The sequence below is a fragment of the Gouania willdenowi genome, unplaced genomic scaffold, assembly GCF_900634775.1.
Source record: "Gouania willdenowi unplaced genomic scaffold, fGouWil2.1 scaffold_120_arrow_ctg1, whole genome shotgun sequence".
Classification (NCBI taxonomy): Eukaryota; Metazoa; Chordata; class Actinopteri; order Blenniiformes; family Gobiesocidae; genus Gouania; species Gouania willdenowi.
In genome coordinates this window covers 496,457-516,581 of record NW_021144868.1, presented here as the reverse complement: position 1 = coordinate 516,581, position 20,125 = coordinate 496,457, and the positions used below count along the sequence as shown (strand labels likewise).

Genomic DNA, 20,125 nt, shown 5'->3' with positions numbered 1-20,125 from the left:
AGACCGCGGACACATAGACAGGGACACATAGACTGTTGTTAATGTAAACCAAACCACCTTCACACTGTAGTTTGATGATAAGCCAACCATGTTTACTGTAAACAGGATAGGTTTGTTTGTATTACATGGAAATGTGACGAATAAAATGTGGTTGTGGCACACAATAAATAGATTTGACAAAATGAGTATGATTTCACTTCCAGCAACACACACATTACACACATTACACACCACCACTAAATGCTCAAACATTACACACACCATGGGTGTAAAAAAGTGAAAATGGTTCAACACAAACATCACATCACCATAATGTTAAAATATAAAACGCATAAACACACACACACACACACACACTAGTTTGTTGCATCATTTAAACAGTGTGTTTGTGTATTGTTATCTTTAACGTGATTGTGTGTGTTCACCTACACACAACTGTGATTGGCTGCAGGTCTGTTATGATAATGTAGTCTCTGCTAATCTGTCCTATCTATGTTTACAGATCTATGACTGTCCTAATACTCCCTCCTATCTACTTTCCTATCCACATTAGTGTTTAAGTGGAAGCAATGATAAGGAGCGTTCCAATAGAAAAACCACTTGATGTTTTATTGAACATATTTCATTAACCTAGGAACGCTTTGTGTGGTTCTACATGTGTATGTCTACAGTGTTATGTAGATCTATATCTGGCAATAATGGCACTATAATAAAATACTACTTATTTAGTATTAATGTTGATTAGTGAGTAGAAGGTGAGTGTGAGCATCCATTCTCACTGTGAAGTTCTTTTAGTTTTACTTTAGTTCCTCGTAGCCATGGTAACCTCTTTTCCTTTGAAGTGGTAGAGATGAGCTTTTAGTTCATTTTAGGAAATGTGGAGTTTTATCACCACGGCAGACGTCACTAATATTATTATTACGTAACTAAATAACCTGATGTCCTTTCCTTAAACCTGTGACGTCATCCACAGGGTTAAGGAAAAGTGGATAATAAAGGAGATAGGAGGGAATATTCAGACGCAGCCATAGACTGTCTAAATATTCCTCCTATCTCCTTTCCTATCCACTTTTCCTTAACCGTGTGGATGACGTCACAGGGTTATGGAAAGGTGTTAGGAAAAGGTGATCACGTTTGTTCCGACAATCAGACGCACTTCCACTAGGTGACGTAATAATAATAACAATAATAAAGTTAGTGACGTCTGTCGTGGTGAAAAAACTCCACATTTCCTAAAATGAACTAAAAGCTAATATTTAACACTTTCCACTGATATAAAGTCATAAATCACAGGTTTGAATGTAAATCAAAGGAAAAGAGGTTACCATGGCTACGAGGAACTAAAGATAAACTAAAGAACGTCACATAGAGAATAGTTGTTCACACTCACCTTCTACTCATTAATATTAATTATGATTAATAAAACATCATGTGGATAAAAATGTCTCTGATCATTTTTCTAGAAGCACAGAGTGTCTGTTTAATGTCAGTTATAATCTGATTATATGTCTACATATAATCATATATGGGTTTTAGATGATTTATTTAAAGTTGTTCATATTATTGCATTAATAACTTACATGATACATAATTTATTGTTACTTATCGATCATGAGTTTCCGTGAATTGTGGGTCATCATTAAGTGGTCTCCTTTGGTAAAGGATGTATCAGTGTTTCCTAGGCTAAAGGAGGTTATAAAGGAAGCATTGAGTCTCTTTTCCTGAGCTTAAAGAGAACTTGGACACTCTTTATCATGGCTGCCACCTAAACACTTCTGGGCTGAAGGAACAGTGGATAGGAAAGGAGATAGGAAAGGAGATAGGAGGGACTATTCGGACACAGCCACAGTGTGTGCTTCTATGTTTGTGCTCTTTTAACTCCCACCTCAGCGCTCCCGCTCTTATTCTGAAAGTTCCCGTCCTGATGAAGGCATTTCCGGTCTCACTCTCACGTGACTATGAAGCGCTTTTTTTTTAAAAACAAAATCTTTATTAAAGACACAAACAAACATGGCGCTCGTTCACAGACTGTAAAGTGTTCTCTGTGATTCCATGAGTGACAAACAATAAATGAGTGATTAAAGACACAAAGATCATAGAAATATGATCAGTAGATCAGAGATGCACAACGGAGTGACTCCAGCCATAGGAGACTGTGTCTACACCTCCTGTTACTGGTAAATATATATTTATACATACACTGTGTGTGTGTGTGTGTGTGTGTGTGTGTGTGTGTGTGTGTGTGTGTGTGTGTGTGTGTGTGTGTGTGTGTGTGTGTGTGTGTGTGTGTGTGTGTGCGTGCGTGCATAGATCTATGTGTGCTAGTGTGTTCTTCTTATTCCTCAGTGAGGAGAACGTTTGGAAATTGTGTGACTTTGTGAGACGTGAACAAACAGCACCGTTGGATCAGTTGGACGTGGTGTTTATATCTAATGAGAACCGAACGGTGAGAACGTTGGAGAACGTTGAGAACCTCCGTTTGATAAAGCTCATGGTTCTTTATGTTCTGCAGGTTCCTCTGTGGGAGCAGAAATCAGGGCAAGGAGAAGAGCCAGTGATTTGGGTCGGTCACATCTCTAAAACCTGGGTTCTTGTGTTGGTTCTGTGCTGACATCATTGGTTCTGATTGGTTTAGGACTACCACGTGGTTCTCCTGCAAACGGTTCCTCAGTCTGGATATCTGATCTATGATTTGGACTCTGAGCTGCCGTTCCCCTGTCACGCAAACATCTACATCCACAAAGCTCTGCGGTCGGACCAGAACCTCAAACCACAGTACCACAGGTAGAACCACCACAGGTAGAACCACCACGTTAGAACCACCACAGGTAGAACCACTACAGATAGAACCACCACGTTAGAACCACCACAGGTAGAACCACTACAGATAGAACCACCACAGGTAGAACCACGACTGTCACAGCTGGTGCGTCCTCCCCCTCCCCCTCCCCCCTCTCACCTAACACACCTGATTCCCATCAGTAATCAGGTGCAGAGGGAGGAGGAGCTTATAAAAAGCTGAGAGGAGGAACATCATCAGACCATCAGCAGATATGTGGAGAGTTCTTCTGCGCCCCACTTTTTCACATCTTCAGAATCAGAATCAGAATCAGCTTTATTGACCAGGTACAGTTTAGAACAATACGAGGAATTTGACTTGGTAGTTGCAGTGAAAGAAGACACATCAACACACCGGAGCAGCCATTTGTGGCGCCCACATATTTAGGTGAAAAAGGGATCAACAACAGGAGGAGAGGAGGGGTGAGGGGGAAAAAACTGCCAGTTTGAAACTGATTTCCCTAAACAGAGAAAACAGTGTGAAACCAGGAAAAAAACTGCCTCTGCAAACATAAATGTAAGCATGACACAGTCAAACAACTCGAGACAAGGCATGTAGGAAGGGTTGGGTGGGAGGTCGGCTGGGGGAGGGGGTCAGGTGGGAAGAACAACAGGAGTCCAGCCGTTTGGGGACATGGGCGTGCTGCCAGTCGGCGCTGCAACCACGCCTCCATGCAGCTGCGGTTGGGAGGTGGGGAAAGATGGCCGACGAGGCATTTGAAGTTGAAGACCTGTAGCTGCGTTACTGACAACCAGATGACGTGTGGAAAAGTTCAGCATCAACAGTTCCAGGAGGAATGTAGGGAAGGAGCGGGGGGAGGGAGTGGGGGGTAAGAGCCGCCGTCTGCAGAAACTTCCTGGTGATAAGAGTTGAGACAACCTTGGCTTTAGCCTTGGCTTTAGCCTTGGCTTTAGCCTTGGCAGCTGAGGAGCCGAAAGGGAGATAAGCAATGTGATTTGATACAGGCTATGTTAATTTCCAATAGCCTTCTGTCCTGGGTCTCTCTGCTGTAATCCAATGAATGGCCTAGTTTCCACTTCCAAGCTGGGTCTCTAACTTCTCCCAGTTGTTATCCATAACGCGTAGACGATCCAAAAGCAGCTCTTGCTTGCTTTTGATATCGATCAACACATGAGTCTGAGTGTTCAGAGCCCTGCTACATCCTTCAGAAATCACTGGCAGCTTTTCCAAAACAGTCACCAGCGTAGTACGGACTTTATGATAGATTAGGAAGCCACCAGCTCCGATCAGCAGCATGCCTACTATCATTATTCCAATCATGTAGATGTCCTCCACGTCTTCCACGGAAAGGATGGACAGACACACAACTCGCCACTTGTTCCAAGGGTCAAGTGTGTATCCAGCCGCAAACGTCCCGCTTGGACATGCGGGTTCACCACCCCTGGTTCTTTTTGTCAAAGAAATCTGATCGATAGCACTGAGAGACCAACTAATTAATTCCATTATTCCAGTTTTGGATGAGTTACAGAGAGAGACTGTTGTTAGTTTCACAAGACCTGACAAAGCAGCAGCTGGGAGAGAGATAAGAAGGAAGGGAGGGAGAAACAGAGAGTGCGACTGACCTCGTCGAGAGAAGCAAGTTTGTTATTTTAGTTTGAGCTGGAGATTTCTGCTAGTCCTAGTGGACGCTAGGTGGACCATGGGTGGATGCTAGGTGGACCATGGGTGGACCATGGGTGGATGCTAGGTGGACCATGGGTGGACCATGGGTGGATGCTAGGTGGACCATGGGTGGATGGCCATGGATAGGGTTAGCTCAGTATCCACCCTACTTTTGTTCAGTTTGGTCAGGACCTCCAGTACCTTTTAGTTTATGTTGCTACTTTTAAGATTTTTGTTAATACTTTTGATAATCATTCTTTCTGTGTATGACGTCCTGTTTAAGTTGCGACCCCTCGAGTTTGGGTATGACATCCTGGAGGGGGCCATAACAACCACAGGTAGAACCACCATAGGTAGAACCCAGAACCTTTAGAGAGAATAAAATAACGTGTAATTTATTATAAATGTCTGTTTGATAAAGTTCAGTGAACCAATGAGTGACTGAGTGACATCATCACTGTGTGAATGACTTCACTGTCTTTTACAGGAAGTTACGTGTGATCCCAGCGAACGACTTCCTGTCCCGGTTCTCCTCGGATCGTTCTCACATGAAGAACTCTGATGGGACCTGGAAGATGCCCCCCCACCCTACCCTCCCATCAGCACTGCAGGTTTCTGACCAATCTCAGCTCTTCTGATTGATGTCAGCGTTGTGTGTTTGATGATGTCATTGTTCTTTGATGATGTCAGAGTGTCAGACCAACCTGGAGGACTTCATCAGTGTGAGTCCCTTTGTGGGATGGGGTGTTGTTTACAGCCTACAGAGCTTCACCCACAGGTACTCACCAAGCCCCGCCTCCTCTTCAGCAGGCCCTGCCCATCCTTAATGTGTAAAGGCTTATATTTGTTATTGTGTGTACATGTGCACAGAGCAGCCCGACAGCATGATGCTGCTCCCACCGTGCTTCACTTTTTAATAAAGGTCACATGACCACATTAATGGGAACTTGTCCGTCCTTCAGACTCTTTATTCATTAATATTTTATATGAATATTTATTATACCATTGTTAGTCTTTGAAACACACAAGTCATGTTAGCTTTAGCAATTATTGCCAGTTACAATTATATTGGTTCTTTGTGACGCATAACGGTTTGTGTGTGGTGGTCTGACGTCACAATAGAGGCGGAGTCTAGTGCACGCTCCTGAGCGCGGTCCCGCCGCTCTGTTGTTGTGGAGCGGAGCTAACAGCTAACGGATAACAGCTAACGGATAACAGCTAACGGATAACGGCTCCGGTGGTTCGGACGGCTCGGGTTGAAGCTTCGGTTCTGTTCGGAAACAGGAAGGGCTCGTGCTCGATTTATTCATCTGGGAACGAGGATGTTCAGCGGAGCGCGCACGGAGCCGCGGGAGCGCGCTGAGCTCTTCCTTTGTCTCTGATGCTAAGCTAACGGCTAACCCGTCAGGATGCGTCACCTCCGGGCAGCTCACCTGCTGCTGCTGCTGCTCACAGGTGAGCAACACTATGACGTCATCCACAGGTGAAGCCTGACCGTGATGTCACGTTTACCTGTGGTTTTCGTCCTGATTGGACGGTCAGGTCACGTGTAGGAAGGTCGGTCAAATGTCAGTCAGTGTCGGAACTAACTGAGATATTAGGGCTGTAACGATACACAAAAATCACGGTTCGATACGTACCTCGGTTTTGAGGTCACGGTTCGGTTCATTTTCAGTACAGTTTGGAACAAAATGCAAAACATAAATTTGCTTGTTGTTTATTCAAACTTTAGTAAACAACAATGTATTAACATTATACAGAATATGAAAATAAAGTTAAAAATACTATACTGTTGTAAAGAGCTGCCTGGTAATAATAATATTCTCAAACAAAAACTACATAAATTATAACAAAATCATCTCTTCACAGCTTATTAACAGCTTTTATCTGCTGATATAAAAACTCTGATGACAGTTGTTACAGTTTTGATCAGATCTGAATGATTAGGAGAGGCTGTTTAAATGCTGAGTCAGCTGTGTTTACATTAAAGACGTTTTCTTTTTATCACAGTGATGTTCACACTCAGGTGGTGACGTTTCTCCGTTACAGTATTTCACCTGAAGCTGAAGTGTTCCTAAGCAGGAGACTTTAGCGACAGGGGGAGGGGCCTCCAGCTCTGGTTCTAGCTAGCGTTAGCCATGACGTACACGGGCTGCACATGTAGCTGCAGGTGGAAGTAAACTCACCTGTGCACAACCCTGTACCTGAACCCAACGTCCTGTACCCAAACGTTTAATACAAATACATGTATTGTTACACCCTTACTGTAAATATCATTATTATATATAAATATATATTAATGTATTATCAGAGATGCAACCAACGCTTATTTTGTAGTAGACTAATCTATCAATCTTATTTTTTTGATCAGTCGACTAATCACGATTATTGTTTTGTTATGAAGCACATATTTTAACCCACCTGTGAAAGTGACCCTGTGACAGGAAATAAAACAATGCATTTATAATAGTTGTATTTTCAACATGAACAATTGTGAACACAAACAATAAAATAAAAACATTAAATTACAAAGTGCATGTGGTCTTGAACAACTACGCATAATGGAAAAAAATTGTAAAAACAAAGTAATAAAATATGTTGCTCACTTACAGATTCTGTCCAATGTTCATGGTAAGAACTTTACTTTTGCTTCAGTGACACCTCAAACATCTGAACATTGGTTTCCTTCTATAAAACTACAAAAACAACACTGAGACTGAGCTTTTGATGGCAAAATTATTACCACTTTGTTATCTTCTCTACACACACAACTTCCTCCTATTCCCGACACGCTGAGTCTCACCGTTTGCCCCGGGTTGTTGATCGTTTCTTCTCACACTCAATAGTCCACTTAGGTCCACACATGCTCTGCTGGAGCGTACGCTGCTGTGAGCTGGTGGGAACTTCACAATCTCTCTTCTCAGCACCATTTTATCCCTCGTCCCTGGTTTCTCCCTCCCCTCTGATGGTGTTCATCATGGCTAATCTCTCATCCAAAGGTGCGCTGCTGCCACCTACATGGCACCAGTTGGTCACTACATCATAGTACAAGGCTGATATTCATGTGAGAGGTCCGTAACAGTGTCTCCTAGCAACCGCCCTTGAAAAACACAATTGACGTAAAAATACGTCATTTCAAATCCAAACGCAAGCTGCTAACCCTAACCCTGCTAATATTTACGTCAATGGCAGCGAGTGAGTTACGACAAAATCACATCAAGATTGTAATTTACCATCAAAATGAATGTCTTTTTTTTCCCAGGATGCATTGCTGCCTCTCAGAAGATGGACAATGTTTACGTTTCAGAGCTGACCAATGGTAACGCTCCCTCTGTGCGTGTGTGTGTTTGTGTATAATCACTGTTGTGTGTGCGTTAGGGATGTAACGATTCACTCAACTCCCGATACGATTCGATTCACGATTCTGGGTTCACGATACGATTTTCTCATGATTTATTTTACAAAATGGGACTGTTGACAAATGACTGAAAAATATTCCTTTATTTTTTTGGGGAAAATACTGTATTATTTTCCTTTTATTTTCATTGTCAAAAGAATCCCTTGATAAACTATGCAAAATGATGCAATTTAACTAAAAATAAATCTTGAATGAAATAAATAAAGGAATAATACAAATGAAGAAGCCTATTAATTTAAATTCTGGTTCTATAATAAACAATTCAAAACTACATAATAGTTCTTTTTCTTTTTAAAAGTGCAACTGAAAATGTATTTTGTGCCTTAACCAATTGGACTTTAAAAAAACAAACAAAAAAAAAACATTCATTTTACTGTATTTACGTCAGATATTTGTTTAGACCAGCAGAGGGCGCTGGTAACCCAGTAGTCGGTTGGCATGCAGTTATTCCACCAGTGAAGAAGAGAAGCTATGCTAGCAGACAGAGCTAATAGAAAACATGACTTTTACAGATATTCACGTAATATTACAGATATTCTTTCGGTGCTAAAGGAGTAAAGAATCATTTATGAACATGTTAACAGTAAATGGCGGCAAGAAAGAAAATAGTAGCAGATTCAATTTTCAGAGCATTGATGTGAACCGTGGGTACCTATGAATCGGTTTTTAACTGCCTTACGATTAATCGTTACATCCCTAGTGTGAGTGCATGTGTGTGTGTTTCTAATCACGTGTGTGTGCGTGTGTGTTTTTATAATCACTATAGTGTGTGTGTGTGTTTATAATCATTACTGTGCGTGTGTTTGTTTATAGTCAGTAGTGTGTGTATGCGTGTGTGTGTATAATAACTAGTGTGTGTTTGTTTGTTTATAATCACTAGTGTGTGTGTGCGTGCATGCGTGTGTGTGTATAATAACTAGTGTGTGTGTGTTTGTTTATAATCACTAGTGTGTGTGCGTGTACGTGTGTGTGTGTAATAACTTGTGTTTCTAATCACTAATGTGTGTGTGCTCATAATCATTACTGTGTGTGTGTGTGTGTGTGTTTGTTTGTTTTATAATCCACTAGTCAAAGTCAGCTTTATTGTCAATTCCTTTGCACAAACATACAAGGGAATCGAGAAGACGTTTTTCACTTCCCCACGGTGAACAGATAAAGTGCTCAGGCACAACAGAAAAGACATTCCTATACTAAAGGTAGACATACAATTTATACAACAGATAAAACTTGTTTATATAAACACTAGTGTGTGTGTGTGTGCTCATAATCATTACTGTCTGTGTGTGTGTATGTTTGTTTATAATCACTAGTGTGTGTTGTGTGCGTGCATGTGTGTGTGTATAATAACTAGTGTGTGTGTGGTTTCTAATCAGCGTGTGGGGGCGTGGCTGAGGTCCTGAGGGCTTCCTCTGGGGTGGTCTCCAGCCCTGGGTGGCCGTTCCAGTATCCAAACACAGTGAACTGTTAGCTGGACCATCAGAGCAAGGCCTGGAGACTCCATCACTATTAGGTTCATACTTCAGACACACAGGCTCTCCACCTACCTGTATAATGTGATCTGATTGGATGTGTTCTCTGTGCATCATGTGCAGCTTCCAGGACTTTGATCTCCAGGGTTCTCAGCGCTGCTCCTCAGACTGGATGTCTCTCACTAGTTACCATGGTGATGACGGACTGAGGGTTTGTGGCTCTGCCCTGCCCCCCCCCTTCATCTCCACCAATCAGCACGTCTGGATTAGCTTCCACTCTGATGACTCGCTGAGTGGGAAAGGCTTCAGACTATCCTACGTCATTGGTTGGTTCATTGATCACATTGATTAGTGAGGTCCTGACTGTGTGTGTGTGTTTATATTCACTAGTGTGTGTGTATGTGTGTGTGTTTATATTCACTAGTGTGTGTGTGTGTGTGTGTGTGATTATAATCACTAGTGTGTGTGTGTTTATATTCACTAGTGTGTGTGTGTGTGTGTGTGTGATTATATTCACTAGTGTGTGTGTGTGTGTTTTTTATAAACACTAGTGTGTGTGTGTGTGTGTGTTTATATTCACTAGTGTGTGTGTGTGTGTTTATATTCACTAGTGTGTGTGTGTGTGTTGTGTGTTGTGGGTTTCTCTTCCACCAGTGTGTGTGTGTGTGTGTGTGTGTTTATATTCACCAGTGTGTGTGTGTGTGTGTGTGATTATAATCACTAGTGTGTGTGTGTGTGTTTATATTCACTAGTGTGTGTGTGTGTGTGTGATTATAATCACTAGTGTGTGTGTGTGTTTATATTCACTAGTGTGTGTGTGTGATTTTAATCACTAGTGTGTGTGTGTGTGTGTGTGTGTGAGTTTATATTCACTAGTGTGTGTGTGTGTGTGTGAGAGTGATTATAATCACTAGTGTGTGTGTGTTTATATTCACTAGTGTGTGTGTGTGTATGTGTGTTTATATTCACTAGTGTGTGTGTGTGTGTTATTATTCACTAGTGTGTGTGTGTTTATATTTACTAGTGTGTGTGTGTTTATATTCACCAGTGTGTGTGTGTGTGTGTGTGTGATTATAATCACTAGTGTGTGTGTGTGTTTTTATAAACACTAGTGTGTGTGTGTGTGTGTGTGTGTGTGTGTGTGTGTGTGATTATAATCACTAGTGTGTGTGTGTTTATATTCACTAGTGTGTGTGTGTGTGTGTGTGTGTGTGTGTTTATATTCACTAGTGTGTGTGTGTGTGTTTATATTCACCAGTGTGTGTGTGAGTGATTATAATCACTAGTGTGTGTGTGTTTATATTCACTAGTGTGTGTGTGTGTGTTTTATAAACACTAGTGTGTGTGTGTGTTTTATAAACACTAGTGTGTGTGTGTGTGTGTGTGTGATTATAATCACTAGTGTGTGTGTTTATATTCACTAGTGTGTGTGTGTGTGTTTATATTCACCAGTGTGTGTGTGTGTGTGTGTGTGATTATAATCACTAGTGTGTGTGTGTGATTATAATCACTAGTGTGTGTGTTTATATTCACTAGTGTGTGTGTGTGCTTTAATCACTAGTGTGTGTGTGTGTTTATATTAACTAGTGTGTGTTGTGTTTATATTCACTAGTGTGTGGTGTGTGTTTATATTCACTAGTGTGTGTGTGTGATTATAATCACTAGTGTGTGTGTTTATATTCACTAGTGTGTGTGTGATTTTAATCACTAGTGTGTGTGTTTATATTCACTAGTGTGTGTGTGTGTGTTTATTCACTAGTGTGTGTGTGTGTGTGTGTTTATATTCACCAGTGTGTGTGTGTGTGTGTGTGTGTTTATATTCACTAGTGTGTGTGTGTGTGTGTGTGTGTGTGTGTGTGATTATAATCACTAGTGTGTGTGTTTATATTCACTAGTGTGTGTGTGATTTTAATCACTAGTGTGTGTGTATGTGTGTTTATATTCACTAGTGTGTGTGTGTGTGTGTGTGTTAGTATTCACTAGTGTGTGTGTGTGTGTGTTTATAATCACTAGTGTATGTGTTTATATTCACTAGTGTGTGTGTGTGCGTGTGTTAATAATCACTTGTGTGTGTGCGTGTGTTTATATTTACTAGTGTGTGTGTGTGTGATTATAATCACTAGTGTGTGTGTTTATATTCACTAGTGTGTTTTTTTATAAACACTAGTGTGTGTGTGTGTGTGTTAATAATCACTTGTGTGTGTTTGTGTGTTTATATTTACTAGTGTGTGTGTGTAATTATAATCACTAGTGTGTGTGTGTGTGTGTGTGTGATTATAATCACTAGTGTGTGTGTGTGTGTTAATATTCACTAGTGTGTGTGTGTGTGTGATTATAATCACTAGTGTATGTGTTTATATTCACTATGTGTGTGTGTGTGTGTGTTAATAATCACTTGTGTGTGTGCGTGTGTTTATATTTACTAGTGTGTGTGTGTGTGATTATAATCACTAGTGTGTGTGTTTATATTCACTAGTGTGTTTTTTTATAAACACTAGTGTGTGTGTGTGTGTGTTAATAATCACTTGTGTGTGTTTGTGTGTTTATATTTACTAGTGTGTGTGTGTAATTATAATCACTAGTGTGTGTGTGTGTGTGTTAATAATCACTTGTGTGTGTGTGTGTTTATATTTACTAGTGTGTGTGTGTAATTATAATCACTAGTGTGTGTGTGTGTGTGTGTGTGTGTGTGATTATAATCACTAGTGTGTGTGTGTGTGTTAATATTCACTAGTGTGTGTGTGTGTGTGTAATTATAATCACTAGTGTGTGTTTATATTCACTAGTGTGTGTTTATAATCACTAGTGTGTGTTTATAATCACTAGTGTGTGTTTATATTCACTAGTGTGTGTTTATAATCACTAGTGTGTGTGTGTGTGTGTAATTATAATCACTAGTGTGTGTTTATAATCACTAGTGTGTGTGTTTATAATCACTAGTGTGCGTGTTTATATTCACTAGTGTGTTTGTGTGTGTGATTATAATCACTAGTGTGTGTGTTTATAATCACTAGTGTGTGATTATAATCACTAGTGTGTGTTTATAATCACTAGTGTGTGATTATAATCACTAGTGTGTGTGTGTGTGATTATAATCACTAGTGTGTGTTTATAATCACTAGTGTGTGATTATAATCACTAGTGTGTGTTTATAATCACTAGTGCAGGGGTCTACAACCTTCACTCTCAATGGAGATGTTCTGCCTCATCTCTCCTGGATTAAAGTCCTTCCGGAGCCGAAAAGAAGAAAAAAAAAACCTTCTCAATGAAGTCAATGCAGTTAGGGTTAGCAAAAAAATTTAAATAATTTATAAGTTAATGGATTTAAAAGGCTACAAAAATTAGCTTGAATTTGATAACACATGATCGTGTTGGTTAATACATGCACTAAGGCGGCATTTTAGCAATTAAATACATCTTTCCCCACACAATCTCTATTTTCTTCCAAAGTAGTCTTTTTGTTAGTCAAGTTATTTTACATAGATTTAAAACTTAAGGTTAGTGAGTTATTGAACAATGTGATTTATTTTTAGGTCAACCAATTGTTTTATCATAATGTTTTTGACGTGAATGTCATTAATCATCAACACCCTCTGTAAGATTTTTTTTTTTAAAGCTACAAAAAGCCATTGCAAAGGGTCAAAGAGCCATATGAGGCTCCGGAGCCACAGGTTGCAGACCCCTGCACTAGTGTGTCTGTGTGTGTGTTTATATTCACTATATGCAGTGTTGGGAACGTTACTTTAAAAACGTAATTCGTTATAATTTATCACTACTTGTTCAAAAAAGTACCTGCGTTAGTAACTAAATTACTCTATAATAAAAGTAACTCATTACCAAGGAAAGTAACTATTTACGTTACTATTAAAAAAAAAAAGTTGCTCTATGTCAAAGAATTCACATTTTTTTAGATGCGTGTGTATCGTGAGGTGCTTCATTAATTTTGAGTTGTTTACAACAGATGTGAACAAAGTCTTCACTCCGGATATAATGAACACTTCACATACACGTTCTTGCATTTAACCACAATTAATATAAAGTAGTGTTTGTATCGTCACCTTAAAAATGTAGGGTGGTGTGTAGCTCAGTGGGTTGAGTGCCCGCCCCATGTACGGAGGCTGTAGTTCCTCACCTGCAGCGGGTCCAGGTTCGATTCCCGGCCTGGGACCCTTTCCTGCGTGTCATTCCCTGCTCTCTCTCACCCCCTTCCTGTCACACAACTGTCATATAAAGGCCACTAGAGCCAAAAAAATCCTTTAAAAAAAAAATAAAATAAAAAAAAAATGTATACTTTTCATCAGATTGCTCCACGCTCACCATCTCTGCTGATTCATCACATCTGTAGTGTGTGTGTGTCGCGGGTGCTGGCACGTCGTCGCTCACCTTGTTTCTAACCCACCTCCTCACAACAGCTGATTCAGAAGCCGGGATGCTTTCGGATAAAAGTTTATTTAATCAATGCATGTAACGCACCGCATTTAACGTTCAGTAACGATAACGGCATTGTAATGGCGTAAAAAGTAATTAGTTTAGATTACCCCGTTACTAAAAACAAACGCCGTTACCTAACGCTGTTACTTTAAATGCCGTTATTTCAAACACTGCTAATATGTCTGTGTGTGCGTAGGTAAGGCGGGGGCCTCCACCTGTGAGCTGGACCAATTCCACTGCACCAATGGGAAGTGCATCCCTGAGTGGTGGCGCTGTAACTCCATGGATGAGTGTGGAGATAACTCTGATGAGGAGCTCTGTGTGGACTCTCCATTCTCCTTCCATCCCTGCAGCTCCAACCAGTTCCCCTGCCTGTCCCGCTACACCCCCGCGTCTACACCTGCCTGCCTCGCAGCCTGCGCTGTGACGGCAGCATCGACTGCCAGGTACACACAACTGTAACACATCAGTAACATAGAAGTGCACTGCAGCTAGCAAAGTAACGGACCAACGCACCATATTGTAATGCTAACGGCGTTATTTCTTTAGACAAATATTGCGTTACAGTACTAGTTACTGTCAAAAGTGACATTGGGGCGGAAACGCGTTACAAGTAACGCGTTTCTGCCCAACACTGTCTGTAACACACAACTGTAATACATCAGTAACACACACACCTGCAACACATTAGTAACACACACACCTGTAACACACACACCTGCAACACATTAGTAACTCACACCTGTAACACATCAGTAACACACACACCTGTAACACATCAGTAGCATACACACCTGCAACACATTAGTAACACACACACCTGTAACACACACACCTGCAACACATTAGTAACTCACACCTGTAACACATCAGTAACACACACACCTGTAACACATCAGTAACTCACACCTGTAACACATCAGTAACACACACCTGTAACACATCAGTAAACACACACACCTGTAACACATCAGTAGCATACACACCTGCAACACATTAGTAACACCACACCTGTAACACCCACACCGCCCTGCACCACCTTTAACACACACCCTGTAACCCACCCGTAACCATGCCCACATTGTAACACACCACCTTAACACCAGACCTGCATTAGTAACACACACTGTAACCATCCACACCTGTCACATCAGTCACACCCGTACATCGTAACACACACCTGTAACACACGTAACCACATTACACAACACCTGTAACACATCAGTAACACACACCTGTAACACAACTGTAACACATCAGTAACACAACACCTGTAACACAACTGTAACACATCAGTAACACACACCTGTAACACAACTGTAACACATCAGTAACACACACCTGTAACACAACTGTAACACATCAGTAACACACACCTGTAACACAACTGTAACACATCAGTACACACACCTGTACACAACTGTAACACATCAGTACACAACACCTGTAAGTTGGTAACGCACACACGTAATACACCCGTAAAAGTGTGTGTTACGGATGTATGTTTACAAGTGTGTGTAACAGGTGTAAGACATTTGATGATGTGATGTCATTGATGAATATAATGATGTCACTCCAGGATCTGGGAGATGAGATTGATTGTGATGTTCCGTCATGGTGGAGAACGTCTGAAGAACTTCTTTGGTTCCTTCAGTTCTCCAAACTATCCAGACTTTTACCCTCCAGGCAGTAACTGTACGTGGCTCATCGACACTGGAGACCATCGCAAGGTACAGATCAATATTATTGTTATTATTGTTATTGTTTCTGATGGTATCACGTGTTCTGCAGGTGGTCCTGAGGTTCTGGGACTTTAAGCTGATGGTACTGGTTATGGAGACTTTGTGAAGGTGTATATGGTCTGGAGGAGAACCCTCGCCGTCTGCTCAGGGTTCTCACAGCCTTCGACTGTAGATCTCCTCTGACCGTGGTTTCTTCCCTCTGGGAGGGTCCGAGTTCACTTCAACGCAGACAAATCAACGCGGCCCGAGGATTCACGCCACCAATACCAGGTTGGTTCAGTGTGTCTGTGGTCAGTGTGTCTGTAGTTCAGGGTGTCTGTGGTTCAGTGTGTCCTGTAGTTTCAGTGTGTCTGTGGTTCAGTGTGTCTGTAGTTCAGTGTGTCCGTAGTTCAGTGTGTCTGTGGTTCAGTGTGTCTGTGGTTCAGTGTGTCGTAGTTCAGTGTGTCTGTAGTTCAGTGTGTCTGTAGTTCAGTGTGTCTGTGGTTCAGTGTGTCTGTGGTTCAGTGTGTCCTGTAGTTCAGTGTGTCTGTGGTTCAGTGTGTCTGTAGTTCAGTGTGTCTGTGGTTCAGTGTGTCTGTGGTTCAGTGTGTCTGTAGTTCATGTGTCTGTAGTTCAGTGTGTCTGTAGTTTCAGTGTGTCTGTAGTTCATGTGTCTGTAGTTCAGTGTGTCTGTGGTTCAGTGTGTCTGTGGTTCAGTGTGTCTGTAGTTCATTGTCTGTGGTTCTTCTGTTCAGGTGGAGGGTTCTGTCTGCCGTGGGAGGTTCCGTGTGGGAAAGTCTGGGTTGTTTCTCAGAGCAGCAGCGCTGTGATGGTTTCTGGAACTGTCCCAATGGGTCAGATGAACAGAACTGTTCCTGGTGTGAACACAATGAGTTCCCGTGTTCTAGGAACGGGGCGTGTTACCCTCCGTCAGACCGCTGCAACTACCAGAACCGCTGCCCTAACGGCTCCCGACGAGAAGAACTGTTTCTCTTCTGCCAGCCCGGGAACTTTCACTGCAAGGTAGGCTAAGCTTGACTTATCCAAGTCAGAGTTTCCTCTCATCAAAGTAGGAATTAATTTTGAGCTCATGCAGACTTATTCAATTCTGCAATAACTTAGATTACCTCTCTAAATATTTTAACTCTGGATCAAATCCACAGAATAACATCGAACCCTGACTTAGTTAACTCTGACTTATCTAAGTCTGAGTTCCATCTGGTTCAGAATAACCGCTGTGTGTTTGAGTCATGGGTGTGCGACGCTCAGGACGACTGCGGCGATGCCAGTGATGAGGAGAGCTGTCCGGTCGTCGTGCCGACAAGGGTGATCACGGCCGCTGTGATTGGCAGTCTGATCTGTGGCCTCCTATTGGTCATCGCCCTGGGCTGCACATGCAAACTCTACTCTCGCGCATGTTGAACGCAGGTCAGTGATTGGTCGGTTTGGAGTCAGTGTATCAGTGGACACGCCCTGTGTTCTATATCAGTGGCCGTGGCTCTCTCATGATGTCATAATCTATCTTCAGCCAATAGAGTGCCTTCTTTAGGCTGAGAAAAGGACCAATCAGAGCATGATGGAGGCAGGCTCAGTGCAGTGTGCTCCTCCTCCTGCTCCATTTGTAGCTTTCACTGCTCATTGCTGCTGCTAGCATGCTATGTAAGGGTGTAACAATACATGTATTGTATTAAACGTTTGGGTACAGGACGTTGGGTTCAGGTACAGGGTTGTGCACAGGTGAGTTTACTTCCACCTGCAGCTACATGTGCAGCCCGTGTACGTCATGGCTAACGCTAGCTAGAAACCAGAGCTGGAGGCCCCTCCCCCTGTCGCTAAAGTCTCCTGCTTAGGAACACTTCAGCTTCAGGTGAAATACTGTAACGGAGAAACGTCACCACCTGAGTGTGAACATCACTGTGATAAAAAGAAAACGTCTTTAATGTAAACACAGCTGACTCAGCATTTAAACAGCCTCTCCTAATCATTCAGATCTGATCAAAACTGTAACAACTGTCATCAGAGTTTTTATATCAGCAGATAAAAGCTGTTAATAAGCTGTGAAGAGATGATTTGTTATAATTTATGTAGTTTTTGTTTGAGAATATTATTATTACCAGGCAGCACTTTACAACAGTATAGTATTTTTAACTTTATTTTCATATTCTCTATAATGTTAAATACATTGTTGTTTACTAAAGTTTTGAATAAACAACAAGCAAATTTATGTTTTGCATTTTGTTCCAAACTGTACTGAAAATGAACCGAACCGTGACCTCAAAACCGAGGTACGTATCGAACCGTGATGTGTGTATCGTTACAGCCCTAATGCTATGCTAACGAACTTGAATGGTGATATTGTTCACCCTCTGAATCACTATATGGTGCTGCAGGCTGCTCTTTTCTGATTGGTTTAAAGTGGTGCTCTGCTTTGATGGTCTGCAGGTCGTTTGAAACACAGCTGTCCCGTGTTGAGGCAGAGCTACTGAGGAGGGAAGCCCCGCCCTCTTATGGTCAGCTGATTGCTCAGGGACTGATTCCTCCTGTGGACGATTTCCCCGTGTGCTCAGGAAACCAGGTACAGGTTATTATGATGTAATGATAACATTAAAATTGGCTTTATTGGTCATATACTGTATGTTATTACAGATATGAAATTTGTCCTCTGCATTTAATCCATCCCTGAGGAGCAGTGAGCAGCCATTTTTGCGGTGCCCACTCCCTAATAATAACTAGTTCAGTGCCTGTCAGAAGTATATATTCATATAGTGAGTGGGAGGAGCTTAAGTAGAGTTGTTTATTATGTCTAAATGAGTATGTGTGAAGGTTGTGTGTACTAGAGGTGTACATACTGTACTCTGTAGTGTTATAAAGGCTTTATTTGTGGGTGTAAAATAAAACAGTGTGTGTGATTTATCTGGTTTAATTCTATGAAACATGAATATGATAAATTAATAAATAAAGTTTGTACCAATGTGGTGGTTTAGGTAGAATCTGATAAAAGACATAAATTTGTAGAAATAAAACTATTTATTTAGTATTTAACATCTGTTCTCCTACTATGAACTACCACTGACTGATCTCATAGAATACGGACGTGATCGCTTCTAAACAAACCTAATGTGGTGATTTAATAACTTTATGCTTTTTATTGTTTCTATTGTGCTGCAGCGCTCTCTCTCTGACAACATGTCTTGTGTCGTTGCCATGACGAGGGCGTGTTCATGACAAAATCACTGATCAGAATGATTCAGTGGGAGTGAAAACTATTTAATGTTAATGATTTATTTAATCCACCTGGTCTAATGTGATGGAGCTCAATTTTTTAACGTCATGAAGCTCGTAAAACCAGAAAAAAAATCCACAAATGAACCTCGTCATTGTTTAAGTCCCAGGGTTCAAAGCGTGAGAAAAAAGTAGTGTCTTATAGTCCAGAAATGACTCATCATAATAATCTGTTTATCACTAGTTTATCCCTTTAAGATAATGTGACTAATTTTTGTGATAATAATTTTATGTAGTGCTTTTTTTGGAACTCAAAGCAACTTTACAGAACACAGAAATATAAAGAAATAACAATTAAAGTAAAAGAAAGGTTCAGGAGGGTTTTAAAGTTCTGTAATGAGTCTGTGTTCTCTTCTACATGGGTTGAGGGGGTGGGTTCTGGAGGGTGGGGGCGGGGCCAGTGAAGGCTCAGTCCCCCAAAGTTGGGTGTTTATTGTGTCTTGGCCCTTTGACATGGACAGAACCCTAATCTCTCAATGAACGACCCTAACAGCTGCTCCCTGTCCTCAGGCTTCTGTTCTGGACAACCTCCGTCTGGCCGTTCGCTCTCAGCTTGGCTTCTCCATCCTTTCCTCTTCTGGTCATCATGGTAACCTTCCTTCATCTGGTCGTCATGGTAACGTGTGGCGCCGCTCTTCACCTTCTCCCGCTCACAGCGGTCCGGTTCTTTGGCCCTTGTGTCTGCAGACGTGGAGGGTTCCACGGGTTCTGCTTCGGTTTCGACCACTGCCGACGACATGGACTCTGAGGGCGAGAGGGGGCGAGGCCTCGGGGCAGTGGGCGGTATGGAGCAGCACAAGCCCCGCCTACCTCGGCCATAGAGGCCGTTGTTACTGTGACGGCACTCACCGCCTCTAGCCCTGATAGGCCCATGCAGGCCCCGCCCACTTCCAGCCCCGTCACCATAGTAACCGCTTGTCCAGGTGATGAGTCAGGCATCCAGGCTCCGCCCCCTTCGGCTCTGCAGCTCCTATCGCTGAACCTGCAGCGTCTCACCAGAACCCTCACCAGAGCCAGTCAGAACCAGCCAGACACTGGAAGGGGTGGGGCCAGGGACGAAGAGAGGATGTGGAGCTGCTGATTCCGCCCCCTTCGTCCCCCACTGTGGCCCAGCCCCCCTCACCCCCCACCATAACCCCGTCCCCCAGAGCTGGTCCATGTGAGAGCTGCAAGATTGTCCACACGGCGCGGGTCCCTGACGCCTGCAGGGGGTCCAGCCCCAGGGGGTCCAGCCCCAGGGGGTCCAGCCCAGGGGGTCCAGCCCCAGGGGGTCCAGCACCACCAAGAACGACAGTAGCGACGACGAACTGCTGCTGCTCTTCTAACACTTTAACTCTAGGTT

The 20,125-nt window shown here is 42.2% G+C and overlaps 1 protein-coding gene and 1 pseudogene across 1 annotated transcript; both read left to right on the top strand.

Annotated features, from left to right (window-relative positions):
* Positions 1-1,950: 1,950 nt before the first annotated feature.
* On the top strand, positions 1,951-5,294 carry LOC114458502 (protein N-terminal glutamine amidohydrolase-like). Its single transcript, XM_028440886.1, is given in 7 exon segments — positions 1,951-2,177; positions 2,347-2,446; positions 2,513-2,563; positions 2,636-2,784; positions 4,950-5,047; positions 5,050-5,073; positions 5,153-5,294. Coding segments are annotated over 7 exon segments (633 nt in total). The 5' UTR covers positions 1,951-2,103; the 3' UTR covers positions 5,290-5,294.
* Positions 5,295-5,595: 301 nt separating this feature from the next.
* On the top strand, positions 5,596-20,014 carry LOC114458490 (low-density lipoprotein receptor-related protein 12-like; annotated as a pseudogene).
* Positions 20,015-20,125: the final 111 nt, after the last annotated feature.